The 26,330-nt window shown below is 31.4% G+C and overlaps 1 protein-coding gene across 1 annotated transcript; it reads left to right on the top strand.

Moving 5' to 3' along the window:
- LOC143064373 (phosphatidylinositol-glycan-specific phospholipase D-like) lies at window positions 1-26,330 on the top strand. Its single transcript, XM_076237156.1, has 24 exons — window positions 1-132; window positions 3,814-3,869; window positions 5,506-5,584; window positions 6,276-6,373; window positions 9,445-9,555; window positions 10,280-10,328; window positions 10,848-10,911; window positions 11,433-11,540; window positions 12,197-12,224; window positions 12,878-13,017; window positions 13,530-13,725; window positions 14,541-14,665; window positions 15,163-15,281; window positions 16,950-17,053; window positions 18,216-18,329; window positions 18,664-18,735; window positions 20,194-20,344; window positions 21,705-21,760; window positions 22,132-22,217; window positions 22,622-22,964; window positions 24,271-24,358; window positions 24,880-24,980; window positions 25,176-25,259; window positions 25,954-26,330. Exons 1-24 carry the CDS (start codon window positions 45-47, stop codon window positions 26,053-26,055), a joined length of 2,562 nt encoding a protein of 853 aa, XP_076093271.1. The 5' UTR covers window positions 1-44; the 3' UTR covers window positions 26,056-26,330.

Consider the following 26,330-nt stretch of genomic DNA (forward strand, 5'->3'; position numbering starts at 1 on the left):
CAAATAAATATTTTATCAAACGTATACTTCATCATTTGTAAATCATGAATACCAAATGCTTAGTAGCGTTAGTATCATGTTTGCTATTAATATCAGTTGAAGGATGTGGAATTACAACACATATGTTGATAAGTATGCTTATAGTTTTGTTTCACGTTTATTCTATTGCTTATACAGTTTCATTCTATATTTATGCATACTTTCGGGATTTTTTATTGTCGGATGCCATTCTATGTTTAAAGCTCATTGCAAAACATTAACCATTTAGATGTCACACTTCTAATAATAATAAATTTGGCAAATTCTGGTATAAATAAACTCCTCATAGATATAATGAGACGTAGATTGAATTCTAAAAGACAGTAATCTTAAAAAATATGAAGACATACAGATAGTATCCCATATTTTCTCAAATAATTCACATTCAAACAGAACTTGTAAAAAAAAAAACTCATCACAGATACCAGAATTGAAATTTTGCGCAAGACGCTCGTTATATGAGTTTATTTACAACCACTTGATCGATGCCACTGCTGGTGGAGATTTATTTCCCCGAGGGTATCAAAAGCCCAGTAGTCAGCACTTTTTGCTATAGCCATCACTTGGCGTCCGTCGTCGTCTGTCGTCTGTCGTCGTCGTCGTCGTTTGTCGTCGTCCGTCTGGTGTAAACTATTTCAAACATCTTCTCCTCTGAAACTACTGAACCAACCAATTCTAACCAAACTTAAGCTGAATGATCCTTAGGGTATCTAGAAAGACTGTGTTTTACTTTCTGTTTTGTCGCCATGGCTAAAAATAGAACATAGGGGGGTAAAATGCTGTTTTTGGCTTAAATCTCAAAAACCAAAGCAGTTAGAGCAAATCTGACATGTGGGTTAAAGTATTCATAAGGTGACGTTCTATCAGGCCGTAAATTTTCAGATAAATCTAATAACCCATTGTTGGGTTGCTGCCACTAAATTGGTAATTTTAAGGAACTTTTGCAGTTTTTGGTTATCGTCTTGAATATTATTAATGATAAAAATAAACTGTAAACAACAAAAAATTTCAACTAAGTAATATCTACAAATAATTTTATACAACCAAAACTGTCAATTGATCCTGAAGGAGTTATTGCCCTTTAAAGACAATTTTACACAATTTGTTTATCATGTTTTTAAATTTTAAAAATCTTCTCCTTTGAAACTACTGAACCAATTACAACCAAATTTAAGTTGAATAATATGATTTTTGCTGTTTTTTGTAATCTTGAATTAATGTGACAGTTATTTTTAACATATCAATCAGTGTTGATGTAAGCATCTTCAAGTCAACTGCAGTTAATCACCTTTTAAAAACCTAACAAACTTAAAAATTTCACACCAAACACCTTTTTCTTTTGCTTTTGAAGAAAATATGACAAAAAACTGCATTAATATACATTAAACCAAAAAAATAAATTACGATGAAATTGGACACTTAAACTCTTAAACGAAAGATAAATGCCAAAAAATAAAGGTGAGCGATTCAGGCTCTTGAGAGCCTCTTGTTTGTGGAAATATTTGGATGGTGAGAACTTTTTTTAATATGTATAGTTGATGGGCTAGAACTTATTTTATTGGAAAAAAATTGCTATCAATTTTATCGGTGTGTAAGAAATTTCCTTTGCATGCACAAAAACATAAGGGACATGGTCTCAACAATAATTTTCAGTTTAAGCTAATTCAAGATAGTCATCTTTAAATTTTTTCATAACTTTTTCAAATCAACTCGAATTTTCATAAAACTTTACAGCATATATTGATCTTACAGAATGCCAGGCTGTATAGTACCTTGATTTATTGCTGTCATTCTTATGGATTTAGCTACTAGTTTAAAAAAAAGCTAAGTTTAGACTAAATTTAGATGGTCAACTATAAAAAAAAATTATAACTTTTTCAAATCAACTTAGATCTTCATATAACTCTACAGCTATCTCATTTATATATTGATCTTACAGAATACCAGGTTGTTTGATTGTTTGGTTTTTTACTGTCAAATTGAGGGAATAAATTAATAGGTGAAAAGAGTGCATCAAATTCAAAAACATGTCTGCCTAAATTGCTTAAAAAGACCATAATTTCTATTTTGAAAAGTAGATTAGATAAAGGGACATTGATATTTGAACTATATTAAACATGCTCTGTTACTAAGATAATAATTAGTAATTCAGCATATGATAATATTTTTACTATTCCAAGAGTTATTGTCCCTTAATTCAATTATTTCCTTTATTTTAAATCAATATTGTATCTGAGGCTGCAAATATAAAATCAAATATATACATGTATATTCATACTGGTTTTAAAAACAATAAAATGTATGGTTCTGATACACAATATATATATAAATGGAATTAACTAGCACATTTTAAATTTTGTAATTACACCAAAGTCTATTCTTTGATTTCAAGACATAAACATGCAAACTTTAAAATAGAAAAAGAACTTAAATAATTTTTGATTGTTTTAAATTTTAGAGGTGCAAGGGCTTTTTTATAGATTTTTTTTAGATGGGCGAGGACTTTTTTCAGAATTTAAAAGGATGAACATTAACTTTTTTAATGAAACAATATTAAGAATGCACCGGCCCATCCATCTGATAAATATTGAACGGTCCCTTAGAGCTTGTGTTGTATATTTGTACTTTAATGCCGAATCAAAATAAAGTTTCTTATCTTATTCTTATGTTACGAATAATTATGTAAACAACAAATTTTCAGAAACAGATATAATTTTCATGTTAACACAAAAGAGTTTTTTTCCATCTCCATTAGAAGTTACCTGATACAGTCAATATCATATGAACACAAAGAACAATTCGGCATTTGGTTTGCTTGAGAATGTCTACTATTTGTTGCAAACTATGTCTTTCAAACGTCAAAGGTTGTCAATTAGGCAAACATTTTTTTACCCATTAATTGTTTAATGATATTCGATTTTTATTAGACTAATTGATACAAAGACATTTTGAACGACTCTCAATAAGATCATTTGAACAACCAATTGTGCAGTTCTGGTATTTCTATTGAAGTCTTTAAGGAGTTTTAAAAAAAATCAAGTAGGGTTAAATTTTTAATAATACGAAAGAGAAGTTTGATTCTGATGATATCCCAAATAATATGAATTTTGATACATTTTTTAAGGCAACGTTTCATGTCCAATGTTGGATGAATATGTAAGTCAAGTAATATTTGATTGCTTTTAACGGGAATATATGAGAACTATTCCTTATATTTTAAAATTTTTGTTCTAACGAAATCAAAAATCAAAATGAGTTTTCTGATAGCTTTAATTCATTCTCTAAGAGTTGGACTAATTTTTGCTATAGCCACTCCAAAATTGATAATGCTGTATCTCCATGCACAGATTGGGTGGGATACTAAAATCACCTTCCTTTGCAATAATCAAGGTGAACAGGCTTTGTATTTTTCTATTCTAGTATTAGCGGTTGACATAAGGCTTTGACATTTCCCCTCTCTATTTTACTTAATAATTTAGAACAGTTTTGAAAATTACTAATGTGGTGGGGATATTGTATGCAAAAGACATATTTTTTCGACATCGCTTAGAACTACATTTTTCATTACAATAGCCGCCGTTTGTTGTAATTTGTCATTAAAAGAGGGGCGAAAGATACCGGAGGGACAGTCAAACTCATAAATTGAAAATAAACTGACAACGCCATGGCTAATGTGATGGTGATTTAAGTAAAATATACGTATATAGCTGCGTGTTTTTAGTCGGCAACACGTCTTTATATAGCTTATTTCAGTTATGTTCATTTCTATTCCAGGCCACAGGGCAAGATTTCATTTCCTGGGAAATGGAAAAACAGTTGATTATCAGAAGGTAAAATTTGCATTTGATCTATTTAGACATGATCTAGTAGTAACAGTGGCAGTCAGGTTTTGGGTATATTTATATCATCTCTGTTGAATTAATTTACTCCAACTCTGAACCCATGCAATTAAGATCTTGATTTAAAAAAAAATACTTTGTTTTAACAGGAAATCCTGAAATCGAGTATCATGTTCTTTCGTATTCTATATTCGATACTACTAAGCGATACTAACCAACTGGAGTACAAGTTGATATATCCAAGTGTTTAAATCATATCCAGGACGATAAGTAGTTAATACGAAAAACATGTGAATCTTGTCTTAACTGGATAGACCTAACAAGGAAACAGTCCGAAAAATTAAAATAACCCTAAAACCGAACCCCAGAGAGATTCATAACGGAAAGTCCCCTATCAAATGGTAAAATCAAAAGCTCAAACACATTAAACGAATCTGAAATGAGGCAACTTAAGAAATACCAACATATCTAGATAATATAATTACAAATTGTAATTGTTATATTATACATCAAATACCATAATTACAAACCTGATTTTGAACAATATCCAAAAAAATTGAAATTACATGTGACGTCACTTTTGTAGAGCTATCATCGTGTGACAATACAGGGTTTTTGTGCTGTCCCATTGTTTTTTTTTACCTTTTTGTGTTTATTCTGTGGTAAAAAAAAGTTATCAAAGTCACCACTTCGGTGTTGACATGAAAATCAATTATATAGTCTTTTTTTTTTTTTATAAATTTACTGTTTGCAATGGTACGAATGATTCTATTTACTACGGATTTTCTTGTATCAGATAAAGATAAAATAAGCCGTGTTTGGCAAAATTTTTTGGAATTTTGGGTCATCGGTGCTCTTCAACTTTGTACTGTTTTGGTTTTCTTACGCTTTTTATCTGGGAGTCGCTGGTGGGTCTTATGGGCGTATGGTGTATTATATTGTGGGCCTGGTACATTTGATAACAATTAGCATGTCGAAATGTCCTATTGTAATGTTTATTTGTGTTTTTTTTCTGTCCGTAATGTTCTTGCATTTATTTGTACTGTAGTCCTGTCATGTAATGTTATAATTTTAGTGTTATATTAAACAATACAATAAAAGCGAGAGGTTCGGCTAGTCGCAAAACCAGGTTCAACCCACCATTTTTATAATTAGGTCCTGTACCAAGTCAGGAAATAAACTCATCATAGATACCAGGAAATGGAAGTTGTTATTTAATAGTTCGTTTCTGTGTGTCTTGCATTGTCGTTTAGGTTTTATGTTGAACTTCAGTGTTTCTGTTGTTTAGTTGTTTTCCTCTTATATTTGACGTGTTTACCTCAGTTTTGGTTTGTAACCCAGATTTGTTTTCTTTGAATAGATGTATGACGTTTGAACAACGGTTTACTACTGTTGCCTTTATTTAACGTCTCAACTATACATATATCAGGCCGATCAATTGTAGCCTTTGCATCAACATCAACATACACTACATTCTGAGTATGTAAAAATCTGAATCAAAAACAAGTAATAGAGAAGGAACGTCATCATACAGAACTACTAAAATAAATTATTTGTCAAGTCGATTTACTTTTTTTTTAGTAATTTGTTGTACAACTATCAATAATGATGACGGGTTTTCTTTCAGTTAATGAACAATCACAATGATGCTTTCTTAGCTGGAAGTGCGTTTCCTGATGCCTTTTACAGTAATTTATGTAAAGAAGGTAAACATATGAAAAAATATATAATAACTACCCCGTTCATAGTGCAAACATAAAAGCTATGCTATACGTGAATATATATCTGGAAACAATTAATCCTCTGGGTACTAAATAATTCCATGTTCACAGCTTTGTTTTCAATCGATCCGTTGCTGTCTAGTGTGGGGTATACATGGTTCTTTTAGCCGACTGGAGTGTATCATCAAAGATACCAGGACTAAATTTTGTATATGTGTGTTTTGTTAATATAAATTGCCATGGGATATTTTTGATCGAGACGCTTTTAACATTCAATAAGAGGTATACACTAAACAATGGAACATACAGTTTTACGAAGATTGCAGTACATTTCGTACTTCTTCAGACAGTCCCGTATTTTCGATACAATGATGATTTTGTTTAAAACGGGAATGACATATCCTTTTGAACTATATGATATATGTTGTTTTCTATGAATAATATAGTATTGTGATGTCACTTTAAGTAAACGTTTGGTTTGAATAGGGGTTTCCTACAACAAGATCGATCAGTCATCCTTTTTATGTATTAAAGTTATACTTGTTATGCGTTATGTCTTTGATTTATTAAAGAAGCAGAAGTCATTCGAAGGATACTATACTATTGCACAGGAAGACCTATATTGTATGGACTATCAAGATTGTGTTTATAACACTCATAATTTACACCTTTGTAGGTAATTACAGCCAAGTATCAGAAGACACTCATTGGACACCTTTTATTACCGCCTCAGTTAACTACATCAGGAACAAATATCCACAACCATGGAACGAGGTTTGATTTGTTGTAATTAAAATAATGCAAAATGCTATCGTAGTTTGCAATTCTGTTAATATAGATAATGCAATTTCCAATAGGAACTCCCTTTGCGGCTGAAACTGTGCCACTTTTACTATGAAGTTTTGTGAAAAATTATATCCCAGAACGGAAAGTTGATATGCACTACTATTTTATACAAAGGTCAAAATATAGGGCTGTGCGGCATATTTTCAACATGTATATGCCCTGAACTTCTAAGTGTTTAATCTTATACTAGAATTCAATACTACCCCTACTGGCACTCTTGGACCTCCTACGAATTAAACTATTGCCGCTTCCGTGTTTTTTTCTATACTGCTAACATTTGCAAGTTATGTCTCTATGAGATGAAACACATCGATCATATCTGGAACCAGTACTTTAACAAATTAACATATCTATAAATAGTATATATCTCCCAAAAAGAGGCGTGGTTTGAATATCAGCTGTATTTCAAAGTGCAACCTGCAATATAAACCTGTTTTAGCAATCCAATTGAACTTGGGCCACACCAATTTAATTTATTGTTCTACGGATTTTTGGACTCCAAAAATTGGGGCGAGAGAGCGATTTGAAAATTTTTATAAAAAAATATTTAATTTGAAAATTTTTGAGGCGAAGCTTAAAAAGTAAAGGCGAGCGATTATATTTTTTTTTTTGTAAACATAAAATAATAGGTTTTGACTATATTAAAACTTGATTGATCACTTGCACTTTGAAGTATTTTTTCCCTGTTCAACAAGAAATAATTGAATAATTAAATCTGGTCTTTGTATGTGTGACTGACAATGTGACAATTCTCTATTCAAGTCATAATCAGGTTCAGAACAACCCCTTAATGTTATAAATATCGCTTTTATGACAGGTCAATATAAGTTATAATATTTTTGTTTGTTAAAACACTTTTTAGGCCAAATAAAAATATATGTGTGGTTCCAGTAACCCTACCGTCCCAACTTTTTTGGCTTATAAAATAGCCTACCCTAAAGATTTTATTGTCATTTTTCATTAAGCACTGTTCAAGTCAGAATGTTGCTCCCTTAGACTCAATGTAAAAAAAACATAAAATAAAAAAAAATTCCTACCTACCTACCCTAACATTTTTTCAGATGTAACTGGAACCACACATACTTTTTTATTTGGCCTTAGTACAAAAGGGCTCATATTTTCCCAAAGAACTATAATATCTATATGGTATTAAATGGTCAAAACATATCCAAGAATTTTGTAATATTCCTGGACTTTAACCATGTTAACACATTTACTTTAACAGTTTAATATTATTCAAAATAAGTGGACCCCTCTTTCAGAAAAGTTGTTTAAAATATAATGTATTTCTCCTCTTTTTGAGTAATTCTAAGCTTTCAAAGATTTTGTATAGTAGCACTATACAAATCCTTAGTATTTCATTTCTAATCAACAACAGTAAAATGACCCCTTGTCTGAGGGAGGGTAGTTCCCAACCTGACTATAACAAAAATAGGTCGAAGTACGGCCTTTCACACAGGGCTTTGATCCAGACCAAACAGCAAGCTATAAGGGACCCAAAAATTATTAGTGTACACAATTCGAACATGAAAACCAACGATCTAATTTATATTTCCAAACGGGAAAATACCAATGAACCACATCATACTTTATTTTAACAACGAACATGTTTTGATAGGGAATATAAGCCAGCGGGAAATAAACCAATGTTTTGTTCTGTACAGGTATTTCCGCTGTTATATATTTCTATCGGAGTACTCCCTTTTGGGATAAATTAGTTTCATGCTGAAACAAATATTCTCACAGATATTTACACAGTGGTGGGGTGCTTATAGGTTTAAAATCATTATATAAAGGTTAGACTGTGATTTAAAAAACAAATGTTGAGATCTTTTCATAATATTAACAAAAAACGGTGCGGGAAATGGACATGATTACATTATCGGATGCGGGAAGCGGGAATATAAAAAAAAAATCTGTTATGAAAAAATAGGCGAGGGCGGGTCCGTCGAACAAGGAATTAAATTGGTGTGGCCTTGGTAATCTGTATCACTTCATGGTTTTTTGTTACAAAAAAGCTAATCTTCATTACAAAAAATTAAATCAATTAATAACAGATCATATATTGAATTCTCTATTCTTACCATATTTTAAGACTTTGATAACTATTTACACCACTGGGTCGATGCCACTGCTGGTGGAAAATTTCATAATGAGGATGGTAAAACTTTTTGAATAATAATTATTTTACCGAATTAAAGTTATGTTCCTCAAATAGTTATCAAAAAGTACCAGGATTATAATTTTATACGCCAGACGCGCGTTTCGTCTACATAAGACTCACCAGTGACGCTCAGATCAAAATAGTTAAAAAGCCAAACAAATACAAAGTTCAAGAGCATTGAGGACCCAAAATTCCAAAATTTGTGCCAAATACGGCTAAGGTAATCTACTCCTGGGGTAAGAAAATCCTTAGTTTTTCGAAAATTCAAAGTTTTGTAAACAGTAAATTTATAAAAATTGCCATATAATTGATATTCATGTCAACACCGAATTGCTGACTACTGGGCTGGTGATACCCTCGGGGACGAAATGTCCACCAGCAGTGGCATCGACCCAGTGGTGTAAATAGTTATCAAAGTACCAGGATTATCATTTTATACGCCAGACGCGCGTTTCGTCTACATAAGACTCATCAGTGACGCTCATATCAAAATAGTTAAAAAGCCAAACTAATACAAAGTTGTAGAGCATTGAGGACCCAAAATTCCAAAAAGTTGTGCCAAATACGGCTAAGGTAATCTACTGCTGGGGTAAGAAAATCCTTAGTTTTTCGAAAAATTCAAAGTTTTGTAAACAGTAAATTTATAAAAATGACCATATAATTGATATTCATGTCAACACTAAAGGACTGACTACTGGGCTGGGCAAAACTAGGGGTTTTTTTTATTTAATGTAGATATCAAACTTTTGGTTACTATATATTTTTTAAGCACACTTTTTTTACTAGGACTATATACATATTATTAAAATTTCGATATAATTAAATTATTTTGAAGGCCACAGAAAAGCTTGTAGTTTTCCTTCTTGGAATAATGTCTCATCAAGTGTCAGACGTGGTGTGGCATAGTCTAGGAATTGAACAGGGATTCATTCCAACTCTAGCTGCCGTAAGTCATCTTTGTTTGTATCAAAAAGTCAGTATGGAACATGTGACCTGCTAGGAAAAGAATTTTTGTTATATCTGGATCAATGTCAATATTCATCTAAAACACTCACTATTGTATCTGTTTTGTCACTTAGAATGTTTTCTGCATCTTTCGACAAAATAATGCATGTTCAGTAATGCTCGAGGTCAAACAATTACAGAAGGAAACCGAATAAACCTTTGAAAATTGAAGCGTTGATGAAAGTAAAACGTATCAACAGTATATCTATGCATAGGCAGAAAGAAAAAAGCTATGCATGAGAGAATTACATTTCTTAATCTCTTAACGAATGTAACTAAATTTGACAGCAAATTAAAAAAAAAAACAATGTTCAAATTGTCATACCATGTCGAATGTTCTATCTACTGGGCTGGTGATAAATCGGGAACCAACAGGTAATCAGTACAACAGTTAGAAACAAGAATGAATTTTTTAAAACATGAAGGTTTTTCTGTTTCCATCATTTCGTAATGATGCCTTAAAACAAAACACTGTATGATTATGTAAATGCTACAGTTGACTGTTTGTCCGACTCCAGAAAAGCTACCGAATTCGATTTGTCTACTTCACACAATTATGGAAGACGGCACCACATTTGTCTATAATATTTCAAGTTTATAATTAATTTTACTAAATAAGCAAACTAAACGCTTTGTAATTGATATAAATTGTTTGTTACTTATAGGTAGATTTTCATGGAAACTATAGCTTGGCCCATGAAGCAGCAGATTTGGGTATGTAATAATTTGGAAATTCTGAATAGTTTCGGTTGCTGCTTCTTTACCATCATATTGTGATTATGATGAATAACGACGTCAGTTTATATGAATTTTAGATATAAATACTTAATAAAGAAATAGATAGAAAGTGTTGCTCACACCTATATGAATTAAAAAAATATTAAATTATAACAATGCAAGATTAGCCTTGATAATTAAAAAAAAAGGATATATCTCTGTGAAGAACTTCCCTATTTATCCTTGTTGTTGGTTCTGTTGTCCAACCTGTCTAGTTTGAAAGTCTTAATTATGCAAAATGTGTTATAATTATTTTCAGTTTTCCGATAGATGAAATAAAGTAGATGAAGAGCAATATGAAAGTGTTTTTCCTTTTTACCGAGCATCTCCCCGAGGGGCACTTAAAAATGGAAAAAAAATTCGACTGATGTCTGCTCATTTATTAAACGAAAATTATTTAATTTAGAACGTCCTGTTTTTAAGCTAACTATCTGGTTTTGTTTACATTTACAATAGGTGGTGATGTGATATCTGTGTGGGACATGGAAGTATTTGAGGATCTTGACCCAACAGAAGACTGGTGAGACATACACTACCTTGTACAGTAATGTTAATGTCAAAGTAAGGAGATGAGATATGATTTCCAATGAGATAATTACATTAATTCCTTAAAACTAACGGGTAGTGGAGTTGACAGATCACAGCATGGCTTTTTTTTATATTTGTACATTGAGAACGCGACAAGACAAAACTTTAAGTAATTCAAATTGTAAAATCAACGGTTTAATTTTTTGCCAACAAAAAAAACATTAAAAACAAATATAGCTGACAGCAACAAACGACAACCATTGAATAGCAGACCCCTGACTTGAGACACACAAAAAACGAGAGTGGCAGGGTTAAACATTTTTGCAAGCACTGCATTTATATGTACACGTTTTGACATTAGTGTACGGTTAGGAATAGCACAACATATATCTATTTCTTTAGATCGAAGATCAACAATTTACTCGCTGTTTTTCAGTGAAATTGATTACACGGCAATGCAAGCACAAGACATAATTTGAATTTTAAAATAAGTATGAAACATTTTCATTGTAGGTACGTTCCGACTGATGACTTATTTAACATATATCAGCAATATTACAGCACTGTTAAAATAGACAAAGATACAATTGACTCCTGTTCAACACTTCTTGTTTTAGCAAGGTAACACTTGAATAAAAGTTAAACTTGAAAAGAAGAACTACTTTACAAATGATTGAAATAAAGGCAAAATTGTCCAAGACAAATGAAATCTTTCAAAAATTACAATTTTTAAAATCAGGTATCGTAGAAAGGTTATGTGAGACCAACACAAATGAATATATGATAAGGCTACGATTTGACCCCTAGTCGAAAATGAAAGGTTTATAATTTGTTAAAATAGTTGCTCCACTTGTTCATACAGATTAATTCTACAAGCTTATGAGTATTCATATACATAAAATGTGTCTCAATTGTTTTCCTTGCGGCTTCAAACTTCTTGCATTTCATGACGTTGAAGTAACATCACAATAAAAATGTCTGTTTTTACGTCTCTATGATATTTTAATTTATTTCTTTATTAATGAAGTATTTCTTATCTACCTAATTTAAGAGGATTGATGAATGTTACTATATTTTGCATTTTAGTGGTAAATTAAAGGATCTGATACTACCTCCTTGTACATAAGGTTATTTGTTTTTGTTACACAAGTTTAAACTATGCATTAAAAGAAAATAACAAAATTACCGAGCTCCGAGGAAAATTAATACGGAAAGTTCTGAAATAAATGGACTAAATCAAATGGTACAATGTAAGTCATATACTTCTCATTTCTTAGCATTGCAGAAATATATGGACTTCCAGAGGTAAGCATTAATTATTCCAATATGTATGATTTGTACTAACACAAAAAGGATGCATTGGAAGCAAAAAAACGCTCCAAAGGAGTTTTTATGAAGAACGACTGCAATCGACATAATAAAAAGTTTACCATCATGAATTCGTGACCGCTTCAATGAATCGATGTATAAACTTACCAGCTACATGTTTTACACCACTACTCATAGGAAAACAGTTTTGTACCATGTTTAATACTATCATAATAATGAGGTATTGTGTAATATTGACAATGCACAAGATATATGACCAAAAGTGTTTATAACCAATACAGAAACAAGGAGATTGATCACGATTGCCGATTAGACTTCATCCACCGTACCTCAAATGTTATGGGTATCTACAATGATATGTGACCGTTTAAACATTATTTGTAATTGGATATACCCAATAGATCGAAACAAAACTCACAATTAACATTAAAGCTAGAAAACATAAATCACTGATGTAAGAGTACTTGCAGTTACTGAAATCTACAATTAAAACTAATAAATATGTCATTATGTTCTACACAATTTTACCTCAAGAAAAATTTGAATTTAAAGACATGTGCATCTTAGTTGTTATTAATATGACGATTACAATTAATCACGGTTTCTTCCTTTGTTGTTTGTTTGATCAGCTTTATCAAGTAGTTGCAGAAACAAGTCCATTTTTAGAAAACAATATGGAGGATTATTTTCTGGGCGGATTAAACGATATGGTTGGATGGTCTAACCGAAATTGGCAAAATGGAGTGACGCTGTTAGAAAAAGGCACAAGGTAATTTATATCATAATATTGCAAAGGCTACATAATGACATAATAATACTTCCTAAATATGATACTTTTAAGGTAAATGAAAAATTGAATCCATGCTAATGAGGTTATGTCATGTTTTATCTAGTTGTGGGTTTGTGTTTATTCAATGTAGGTCATATTTAACAAGGTTTTTGATTTATTTAACCGACATATATCACTTGTCATTTAAGAATATGAATTCTGAAACTTGGTCTAAAAACATGTTTTAATGAGGTGTTAACTAAAATATAAACTAAGTAAAAATAGCAAACAATGCAAATAAGTGTGTCGAAACAACAGAGCGACGGAAAAAAAATCAAAATTATTTAGGCAAATATAAAAAAGCGAAACCAATCAGTCAAGAAAAATATAAATAGTAAGGCAAGAAAACCAAAGATATTAATATTTGTGTTGAAAATTATCTTTTGCATCATATCTGGTTTTGAGGTACACGTCATGAAGAAACTGTTTTGCAATTTGCTTGTATATTTTAGTGCCTGTGACTTGAACCATAATCCACTATTTGTACATTGTAATACATCGACATCAGCTGAGCTTGAAACAAATAGAAATGGTAGAAACAAGAACGGCTATTTTATACAACCTGACATGCATGGCTTGACAATAGATGATATGGAAGTACAAAAACAACACAGAGGAATCACGATTAAAGCTTCAGATAGGTTGAAGGTACGATATTTCATCAAAATCAAACACCAAGAAATAAACTAATTAAGATATATAGTAAAAATTACGTCTGACAGTAAGTTGCAAACAGCAATTTCTCTATTACCATTTGTTGATTCTAAGCTCTTTGATTCGGCACTTCGATGTAAAATTCAGAAATATATGTCAAACTCAAAATTTAGCTTAACATGGCTATGCGCCTTGTTTACGGACACTTGCTTCAAGGTAAACAACGGTCATTTGTTATAATGAAAACGTCGAAGATTCTTTTTATTTATGTTCGATGTTTTCTTAACTGCGCATAATCGACGAACCAATAAAAAAAGTGCATCTCAGTTTAAGTGTATATGAAATTAGTGCCACACAAAACAATGTAAGGACGTATAAGTCGCTTGTTATAGTTTATTACATTCTTTACTTCCGTTACATTTTAAAACAGCCGTGTTATTCATAATATGTACTTATGATTATGTTGCAACAAAACATGTCTTTTAATTCTTTTCATATTAAACTTGAAGATGTAGTATGATTGCCAATGGGACAACTATCAACTAGGATCAAGGACAAAGATTTATTTTAAAATTGACTATTTGACTATTTCTTGTCGAACACATACGTATAGTTTTGATATATAGTTGAACTTCTTTTAAAGGGTTTCTTTTTGACTTGGTCTAAGTATAATCATTCTATCGGGTTTAGAGGGCTAAACATAAAACGGTTTTATACACAAATAGATTACAGCACAAAAGATTTCCATTAAGTAGCGCAATGTGTTCCATCTTGATGGCAGTATAGAACATTTAAAGGTTTGTTTGTAGAAAGATATTCGTTCAAAGTTAAATCACAGACGATCAGCAATACAGGAGAGTAGGAAAAACAAAGATCACAATGATCCCCGTACTGGTATATATGCAGTTAACAGTTCATATGCTAAACTTGGATGGTATGTTTTATCTCTTCACTTTCTAATCATCTGGATATTGTTTCCAATTTAAGAGATTGATCGTAAATCATGAACAATTCAGTATACTTACGATCAATCTTAGACGAAGTTTGTTTGTGAAACCGACTCCTGAATATTTGTTTTATATTTATAGTCTTAACGTATCGATGTTATATTTCCTCTGTACTCAATTTGATAAATTACAGCTGAACATAATAAAGGTCTATGGTTGAATGGATATAGGAAGATGTGGTATGAGTGCCAATGAGACAACTCTCCATCCAAATAGCAATTTATAAAAGTAAACCATTATAGGTCAAGGTACGGCCTTCAACACGGAGCCTTTCATTTCAAAGAATAGTTTTGTATTTTACTGATTAATGGACTAACTTGTTGAAAATCACTATTACACATTTTCACTGACAGCGGGAATCGCATGCAAGTGACAAAGCTTAACGGAACCCTTTAGTGGCTGTACAAATATTTACTTTTATTAGGTCCCTTGAGACTGGAGACGTGGATGGAGATGGTTTTGACGATTTACTCATTGGTGCTCCAGGATATAGTGTACAGGGGAGTGTACAGGAAGGCAGAGTTTACATCATCTATGGAAATGGTAACAAAAGGAATTAATTTTTATGCGATTGACTTATTTACACAGTTGGAAACCCGGTTGAAATAGAACAAAAGAATCGAAGCTCTTTGTTAGAGAAGGCGATAAATGTGTACTGTATTGTTTACTATAGTGACAAAAATTTTAAAAGTTAAAAGAAACAAACAAAATTACAATTTTCTTCTCAATTACGAGGTGTTTTATTTTAAAAACACCATTTGCATAAGTTTTCAATTTATCTAGTACATAGTTAAGCAGAACAATTAGATTTCAAGTCGACGACATGGGTATCTTTCAAGTTGGATGAAGAAAATGCATAACCTCCGAGTTTTTTGAAAAAATTACCACGGACGGAAAACATATATATTAGTTCAAAAATTTTCGTGTCTGCCCTTCCATTATGTGACTCAAGAAAAAATTCCAAAAAATGGGTAACAATTGTATCGAAAAGAGAAAATCGAGTGCACCTTTTTATGTAAGGGCGTGTTTGAGTTGAATATTTTGACTTGATATCGTACAAAGTAAGATTATTTCATACATCGTCTCGCTTCAGATTCTATTATTTTTATATATCAAAGCTACAGATTGACTTTATAACACAAAAAAATAACAGTACTAAAAGATGAAATATATGGGTCAAGTGAAATACCTATCTAATGAGTCACAAAAACAGAGAAGGTTTGTTCGAATAGCTATTTTTTTACTGAAAGTACTTGACGACAGTCTTTCAAGTTGGATGATGAAAATGCATATCTTTGAAAAAATATAATTTTTTGTGTGTGAAAACTAGGGTTTATAGTCTTTATACACTAAAAAAATCTAGTCTGCCCTTCCACGAAATTTTTAATTAGCATTTTTTTTAAATGTTTATGAATTTTTGAAAATTCCACCTGGCAACCGATCAGACAATAGTTTTAAGTTGTATCAATACAGACAAGATCATTAACTGATGCTCATTAGCTAGTTGATACATTTGTCTTTTAAAATACAACTGACATATAAGGATCGTAATGGTGCAATGTGGATAAATTTATCGATTTCCATGAGCAAAATTGGTAGCGCGTCATCCCTACAATGGCTTCCATTTCTACGATTGTGAAAATGAACTGGCGTAATGTGGAGATAATTCTAATGAAATAGAATCCTGACTGTTTACACGGCCAGATATTGCATTACTTATTCGTTGCGTCGCGTTGCGTCAACTGGAAATGCAAAAAACAAACGTTTGTTATTGATTTTAGATTGGTTGTTTAATGGAAACGAAAATGATATTATGTAAATTTTGTTACAAGAAACATGTTCATTGTCATTATCATACTTGCTTCTAATTTGTAAAAGTGATTTGATGTGAAATAAAACCAGCATCCGGTACTGAATGTTCAATGATTTCATATTATAATGTGAACAAATTAATGCTCGTACCGTTTTTTTGTTTGTTTGTTTGTTTTTGTTTTGTTTTTTTATAATTATTAATGTATGCTTTATGACATTTTCAAATCATTATTTTATATTTCATTTATTTAAACGCATCTATATTCAATATCATTATATATATATATGTAAAAAAACTTGAGTGTGTACTATACTGTACGTGTTACAGTTCACTCGTATATGAAGAATATAGTTAACTAATAATAGGAGAAGCGTTTACTATCGCTATTCATATTTTAGATTCTGATTCTGGTGGATTTGATTATTATGGAATAAATCTGGATGTTAATTCACGATTTAATCCCATTCACGATCACATAACAACGATACACGGATACCACAACGTAAGTATACTTAAGAGGGGCGTAAAGGGGTTATCTGCACGGAAGAACGCGAAATGAAATTGCTATTTTACGAAGAACGAACAATTAAAAAGTTCTTGCACGTTGATCTTTTTATCAATTTCACGAAACACAGTGAATAACCAACCTTTTTCACGGCTGCTCGTAAAATAAAAATGACAAAAAACGTTGCACGAAAATAACACTTTACCACCCTCATTTAATAAAGAAAAAAATCAAAATTGTAGTAAATTTGTCAAATGATAAATTTTCAACTAATACCAATCTTTAATTTTGATTTACCAGAACAACTATGGCGGTTATGAGTAGCAATTACTGTAAACCAACTAATTTTTGCGAGCGATTTATTTTCGTGACTTTTGCGAGTAGGAAAATAACGCGAATATAAATCGTCGCGATTATGTATAACTTGGATCTTTCCTTTCTTAATTACATCAAGTAAATTTGAAAATCGCGAAATTAAATCGCCGCGAAATGGACTAGAAAGGACTTATAAAGTATCCGCGAAAATAAGTTGGTTTACAGTATGTAAATAATAAATCATCTGAACATAAAACACAATTGTTCAAATCAATAAGAAAATCATTATGAGTTTATTTACAACCACTAGGTGGTTGCAACTGCTGGTTGAGTTTTTATTCCCTGAGGATATCACTAGCCCAGTAGTCAACCCTTCTGTGCTGACATGAATTATCATTGATATGGTCATATTTATAAATAAACTGTTTACAAAACATTGATTGTTTTTTTCAAATTATAAGGCTTTTCTACCTCGGGAATAGATTACCTTAGCTGTATTTTGTAAACATTTTAAGAATTTTGGTCCTTACTGCTCATCAACTTCATACTTTATTATTTGGCCTTTATAACTTTTTGGGTTCCAGTATCACTGATGAGTCTTTGGTAGACGAAACGCGCGTCTGGCGTAAATACAAAATTTTAATCCTGGTATCGATGATGAGTTTATTTACGAGTCTTTTATTTGACATATTATTTGTTTTTAGCTATGAGGTCTGTTTTCAACCCAACTTAGCTTATTATGAGCTGACGTGACGTCAAACACTCATCAAATAAACCAATATATCATATATTCAATTAGTCAACCAATACATTAACCAGTTGTTCAATGTTTCTATTATTAAAGAAACAATCGAGATTTGGATCAGGCCTGGCTGTTTTGGACATAAACCTTGATGGCATATTAGATATAGCTGTAGGATCTCCTGCATATTGGATCGATAGCCCGTTGGAGTATAAGGTATTTTCTTTAAAATAGAATATTTCTAAAAAATCCTTTTTAGAACTTATATATGTTGAGTATGAGTACGTGAACGAGTTAGTTAAAGAATCATGCTCAACATGCACTTTAATTACTTATGTTGATTTCATTGAAAGGAAATAAAAACTATTAAAAAGATGTCTAGGACAGGTCTAGATGAGACTTTGAAGATACATTCATGTCATAATTCATTCGTTTAACTCTATATTTATTCATGATTTTACCCGGTTCTACTAAATTAATGAATTCAAAATAAGAGTATCCATTAACACTACCTTCGCATTTGATATGTTCATGCACTGATTCTTTGCAGGGATTAATTTCAATTTATCTCGGGACAAAGACCAGAAAGTATGAAGAAGTTGACATTGTAATTACATGTCAGGTAAGTGCTCATCATATGGTTAAAAGAAAAATAAGGATATATATTACAAATGTTCATAAATGCTTAAACATTTAAGGCAAATTCCTTTGGATTTTTAAAGAAAAAAATACATTTTAAAGTTCTTGCCGTGACAGGCTCTGAGTAGATTCTAGAGTATTACCAAACCGCCCATACAACTTCGTCTTGAACTCTACAATAATGTTTATTATTCGTATTAATTACAAGGTGGAACATCCATGTGCAAAAAATTCAGCATCTATTAAGTTAACTTTAATCTAAATCTTGGTGAAGTTTTAATTCCCCGAGGGTATCACCAGCCCAGTAGTCAGCACAGAAGTGCTGACATGAATTATCATTGATATAGTCATATTTATAAATTAAACTTTACAAAACTTTTAGGAATGTTGATCCTCAATGCTCTTCAACTTCGTACTTAATTTGGCGTTTATAACCTTTTGGTATTTGAGCGTCACTGATGAGTATTGTGTAGACGAAACGCGCGTTTGGCGTTATTAAAAAAATAATCCTGGTATCCACTATGAGTTTATTTATTATCCATTAGAAGACCCGTGCAAAATCAAGGGTTTGTCAATTGAATTATCACGAATTATTTCAAAATTTTCATTTTAAAAATTTAGATTGTGAAAAATAATACGAGTATTAAGAGTACGTCTTTCGCCAAATTCATTCGCTTTATGCTATTTTCTCTAATGTCAAAATGTTGTTTGCCGTAGACTATGTGGTATATTGCTATAACAATATAACAATCTTTTGACCCCGTTATACCAGTGCCTGCAACAGTCCGCCAGTCCATTCGTTCGCCTGTAAGTCCATCCGTCACTCTCTATTATGGACGCTTTGTTGTTTTATTCTCCATCAATACCAAAGATTAATCTACAGGTCAAATCACAAAATCTGAAATTGCAGACCATTTTAATGGGAATACAATATGTATTTATTTCTCTTATAAATTTTTAAAAGCAGGAAGGGACATTTTTGATATTTTAATCAGACCTTCGTCGCATTTTTTACAAAGGTTTTTGACGAATCAAGCAATTGAATATTATGTTAATGATCAGACAGATCTGAAATGGGAAACATTTTTTCTGGAATTAGAACTCATACTAGTAAAGTGATTGGATATGTGAGCTATCTCACTTTAAAGATTTTATATGAAGTACAAATTAGAGTATTGTTACTGTATATCCTTTTGAAGATTTCTTGCCGTGGTACAATGATTAGCGTTAACACACAATACTCTGAGCGGAAAGTTTTTTGTTGGCTTTTAATTTCTCTCTTTGATTGATTGAAAAGGCTAATTGTAAAATAATTGGTTGCCTTTGTCAAATCGATTTACATCGTAAACAAACATATTCTAATTTGTGATTATCTTGTGTTGCTTAAGTAATGTTTATTCAAGTACATATGTTATATAATGCGTTTATTTATTCTTTAAAGAGTCAGTATTGTAACCTTGGATACAACCTTGAATCTGGTGACATCGATGGAGACGGACATGATGACCTCATTATGGGTCTACCATTTTATACAGATGAATATAATCAGAGTGGACTTGTGGCTGCATTGATGTCCAGCAAAGATGTTCCAGGTAACAAACGATTAACACAATAACGTCAAAGATATATTCAAGAATTCATCTTAGAGTTATGAATTTGAATCATTGTCTGTCTTGAGAAAAACGAATGAACAACTTTTTCCAAACGTCTTGGATAGCGTAATTACGAAAACCTTTTCATTATTTTTATTTTAATACTTCAAATTTTTGGAGTTACCAAAAGCAAGGTTTTAAATTAAACGTTGTTTTGTCTTTAATCGCATAGTAAAAGGCAAGTTCTAATTAACTTATTGAAAAATATATTTTTTAAAATGAATTTTAATAGAAGATAGGCGACAGATACCAGAGAAATAGTCAAACTCATAAATCGAAAATAAACTGACAACGCCATGGCTTAAAATGAAAAGACAAACTGACAAATAATAGTACACAAGAAACAACATGGAAGACTGAGCAACACGAACCCCAACAAAAGCTGGGGGTGATCTCATGTGATCCGAAAGGGTAAGTAGATTCTGCTCCACATGTGGCATCCGTCGTATTTGCACCATTTGTAAAAAGTCTATACAAATCATTGCGCAATAATCTTGAGAAAACGGTGTAACCGAAAGATATCAATGTGACTGTCAAAGCCAATAAGGACTTGACAAAAATTATACATTCCTTATGTTGAAATAAAATACAATTTGAAGCACCGAGACGATTACGAACTCCTTAATATGCTTTATGCACTAAGGAAATAAAGAATCAAAGTGGAGGACTTATTATAATCTATTTTTTTGGTAGTAAGAGGAAAAGGCTATTCAAATCGGAAAAGGGGTTAATAACGTATCATTTCCTATGTATATACTGTTCAAACCCAAAGCAATTAAACAGCATTTATGGTTTGCTTGCTGTTCTCCATCCAAATGTCACAATTGGGCTTCAATAACAGGGTAAAATTCCATACCTACCTGCAATTTCAACAAGAACTCGTGTTATGGTGATACTATTGAGCTTGTTATAACACAAAAACCGTATTTAAAGCTACTACATGTAAGTAGTAAATATAAGTTCATAAAATATCAAGTCCCAAATTTAATACCTCATGACGATCAGAGGCTAATAGAGTGTCAAAATACAGTAAATACTTTTTAGTAAATTTTAATAGATGATTAGCTTTATTTCTAGAAAGATTTGCTACTCCAAAAACAAAATTTTAAAATCAAATTACACGAATATCGTATAGTAGGGATGCTGTTCATATTATTAAAAAGAGATTAAAAATCATATGTGAAATGTAGACTTTAAATTATTAAACCATAAAATAAACAAAAAATTTCCGGTAAAATTCGGTATAGATATGCAGTACAAAAAGCGTTTTCGTTTATCCAATATTATTTGAACTTTTTAGTACACAAGACCATTGCATTTGAAAATCTAAAATGGAGGCAGATTCCAGATAAAGAGGTCAGTAAACGAGTTCTGTTTATGAAAGACGGGAATAAATATATTCATAATATATTAAAAAAGAAATGTTTGTGTTCTGTTTAAAACATTAGAGACTCATAATGAAATGTAAAGCGGTTTCTTCCATGTAAATTTGTAAGTTTGAATTAAGAAATATTTTCTATCCAACACATATCACTAAATTTTTCTACATTCCCGAATGATCAATTCTGTCATGGTTGTGTGATTGTGGATCATTTTTGAACTTTTATACTTATGTTATACAGACAAACATGTTCAATCCATCGACGTTTTTGTTTAAACTACATGGACGCCTGCTAAACGAACAATTTCCACCAAATTTATTACTCCAAAAATTATTCTATTTTCAGCAACCATACGCTTGGTTTGGTTTTAATGTTGTTACCAAGAAACAAACACTGAAAATAAGTTCACCAAACGTACGGAAGTGCATCGAGTAAGTTCGTATGATTTATATGTAATTTATAAAGTGATATTAAAAAACAATGAACTAATTGAAATATATTAAATTAGAATGTTGTTATTCATATCTTACCGATTGAGTTGTTTTCTCTACGATTATAAAACAATGAAATCTACATTTATCGACTGGAAGTTGTATTACTGATTGCAATCATTTAAATGAAAAACACTTTTAGAATAGTTGTCCTCTAGATAAGACCAGACAATAGCTGTTCTATAGAGTCAAGCTAAACTATCGAGGGAATAAAATTCATACATTTGAGGAACATCTTTCTTGTGGCTAATAGTTAAAGGTATCCAGGGATATTATAACATATTTGTATGGGATCTCCTTAAATACAAAACATAACTTTCAACTACAGCTCTGTATATTTTCAGTCCTTTGTGTAAGTTTGATATACACGACGTCCAGGAGATAGGTCGTGCAGATATTTATAATTATGGAAATATGTCAACAATTAAAAATCTGACAATACTAGGAACAAAATCCCATGAATCTGCAGGCTACAGCTTAGATTTTGGATATTTATATGACAAAGTGACAATGATCCTTGCTGTAGCATTTCCTGGAATGACTGTGGAGGGATCATATCTAACACTACCTGTCAATATAACACGTGCTGGGATGGTTATACTATATAATATGACAGGCTCGACACCTGTTGAAGTTGCTAGATTTGAGGGTAACAGTAGATATGGTGGATTCGGAACACTTGTTATGGTACAAATTATTTTTTTCTCAATTAATCAATATAATCCTATGTAAATTTGGGTTATAGTGATTTCAAAACAAATAAAAAATAAATAAATATATATATATATATATATATATATATATATATATATATATATATATATATATATATATATATATATTTCAAATCTAACTAAGGTCATCTCTCCTTTGGGGTTGGTAAGATAGGCGTTTGGAATGAGTTTAAAAATTCATAGACAGTACAGGAGAAGGGAGTTCGGCCATTTTTCATCCAAAATATTGTACTTTTTTTATAATTTATGGTTTTATGAATAGTGACTATTTCTGTGTTTATATCTTTTAAACACTTGTAATATAAGCTGTTTTATTTGTCAAATACTACCGATGCATATTCTATTATCATATGTATTTTCATGCCCTATTTATGGTCATTATGTTTTCTGCTCTGTGCGTTCGTTCGTCCGTCCGTTAGATCGTTCTGTCCGTCTGACCCGCTTCAGGTTAAAGTTTGTGGTCAAAGTAGTGTTTGATGAAGTTGACGTCTTATCATCTTGAAACTTAGTACGCATTTCCTTATGATATGATCTTTCTAATTTTGATACCAAACTAGAGTTTGGACCATCATTTCACGGTCAATTGAACATAAAAAGTGATAGTGCGATTAGAGCATTTGTGTACAATGTACTATGGACACCTTCTTGTTGTTTTATCAGAACAGCTGTTACAAGTACAAATTGAACATATTTTTGTTCATGTGCAAGCAAAAGCTTTTTCATTTTTTGATTTATTTTACCTTTGTTACTTTTTAATTAAATATTGAGCTGTCCTTTTTCACCAAGGAGAGTGTTATTCTTCGGGTTGCCTCCGCTTTCAACTCTTCTCACTTACTTGAAAACTTACGTTTCGAGTTAACCGAATGCCTTTTATCATAACCGCCCAAATTATAACTCAAATATAAGATACCTAACTAGTTTGCACAATCCTATCATCGTTTTCGCAAAAGTTTTTCTTTATAAGACATTATGACTAAACCAAGTGAAAAATAGTGTCTTACTACTTAATTTTCAATACATATTCAAAGTACTTTACAAAATGTGCATGTTGTTGTCATCAAATGAAGTTTTTAAGGAATTTGTTTGCGAAGGATAACAAAAAAAGAAATTTTTAAGGAATTTGTTTGCCAAGGATAACAAAAATGAAGTTTTTAAGGAATTTGTTTGCCAAGGATAACAAAAAAATGAAGTTTATGAAACCTGACAAACCCAAACGCCAATCTGTATAAAATGTTTCTAAAACGATATTTGTTTTGCAGATTGAAGATGTGAATGGAGACGGTATTGATGATTTGTTAATAGGAGAACCGGCCCGTAACAGCAACAAAGCGGAAATTATCAATGATGGTAAATTTAACAAATGAAAAACTCATTGTTTCGGACATACTTATATGTGTTATGTATCACTTCCTGACTATGTTACATAACGTGGTAATTTTTTGGCATCGAGTATAACTGAAGAGACATTTACTGTCTGGTGCAGGACAACTGATGCCGTTAATGTCAATACTACCACTGGTTTTATACCTCTGTTGGCGTACTAATAGTCCCAAAAAGTACCACCGGCCAAGTATACAGTATTTTTACGGATTTGTGTTTTTAAAATTTGCTTTTTCAAAATGTTTGCCTCGTGCATCACTTGGACGGTCAAAATATGCATCTGGTTCGGGGAATTGATACCATCAATGTTAATTTTGAAGTTTTTATTTTTTTCCCCATTAAAATGTTATATTACACGAACTCTATGTTCCAGATTTGGAAACTCATAAAACATTCTGCTTGACAATATAGCTTTCTTCATGTAGACCAATTGACAATATAAAACAACCATTGTTTTCTCTACACTATCGGCTTTCCTTTATATATAGTGGATGGACTGGTGTATGTTTACTATGGAGGGAAAAACTTTCCAAAAGGGGATGCTACAAGAGTACATTGTGGCTTGACAAAACCTTGTCCACAGAAAGCGGTAAGCACTTCTCCATAACGACTGTTCATAAATATTTTATTTGAAAAAAGCAATATGAATTCCTATTGAAATTGATTAAAATGTTTCGTTAGGTTTAACATTTTTTTAGTCTTATACAATTTTCAACATGTAATCAATTTTGATATTTGAAAAGGTACCTAGTATAAGAATAAAATATTTGTATTATTCTTTTAGGCTAATTTTCTAACAAAGCAATTTGACTATATTGGTGTAAATAATGGATATAAATCTAGAATACTAAAGACCAAGACAGAACAGGTACCATTTTATAATATATTTTATTGCATAAATTGCTAAAAAGTGCATTGATGGTAAACAGTACATATCAGCGATAGTCATGAAGAACAAATATGAACATTTCAGAATTTTTCTTCAGAATCATTGATTGCTGAATATAAAATCAAGTTGGTCTAGCATTTGAACTGGACGTATGCAGGACAAATACATGTCAATTTAAACTAAAGTAAGGCATAATGACTAGTCAATTACAAAAACAAATCAGAAAAATTACCGATATATAAAGTTATATATCAGATATTTCTTCATTCATATGAACTAACATCATTTAAAAACAACCTAAATGTTGTGAAGTGAACCTTGGTGTTGAATATAGTCTTTCCACGAATTTCCAGGATTTGCTTGCTTTTTCAGAAAGCTTTGGATACCTCTTCCTGTTTTGAATGAGTTCCTATTGCTAAGGTTTTAACACAGAAAAGACTAACACGAATAGCCAAATATAATAGTCCATAAAAATAACCCACACCAAACACGAACAAACGATTTCTAAAACAAGTAAATGAAAAAGACCGACAAACATGGAAAAATCAGTCAGAACCTAATGACGTTCATGCCGAGAGAGAGAGTGAGATCAGGAATAACTAATGTTGTTTGATCTTTTAACCTATTTTTTTTATTTTTAACATTATGATATTGTATTCAACGTTTATTTTAGATTCTGTTTACATCAGACATACGCTACCCTTTCAGTGAAGATGTTGTTTACGCTGGAGAACGATGTGGTGGTGTTCATCATTATTATGTTAATAGACAGTAAATTAGACTGGTCGTATGTTGCTAGTTTTAATCGTTGTAAACCTGGTGACAAGATTGACATGTTTTCAACTATATCTGAAATTCGTTCACTGTGTTGATGATAAAAACCCATTGACTGTACTACCTCATTTCGATTTTAATGAACAGTTATTTCATCGTTCAATAACACTTATTCTGTTTAAAATAATAGATGACACGTTCAAGGAAAATTGACTTTGTTTTTATGTTTAAACCGTCATTTTTATAATCATATTATAAAATTATGGTTTCATTTTA

Source organism: Mytilus galloprovincialis, chromosome 1, assembly GCF_965363235.1.
Source record: "Mytilus galloprovincialis chromosome 1, xbMytGall1.hap1.1, whole genome shotgun sequence".
In the NCBI taxonomy this organism is placed as follows: Eukaryota; Metazoa; Mollusca; class Bivalvia; order Mytilida; family Mytilidae; genus Mytilus; species Mytilus galloprovincialis.

Coding starts and splice junctions, on each gene's coding strand:
- LOC143064373 (XM_076237156.1), top strand. CDS start 45: ATGAATACCAAATGCTTAGTAGCGTTAGTATCATGTTTGCTATTAATA. Junction 10,329..10,847: donor CCATGAAGCAGCAGATTTGG/GTATGTAATAAT, acceptor CATTTACAATAG/GTGGTGATGTGATATCTGTG. Junction 22,218..22,621: donor AACGTACGGAAGTGCATCGA/GTAAGTTCGTAT, acceptor GTATATTTTCAG/TCCTTTGTGTAAGTTTGATA.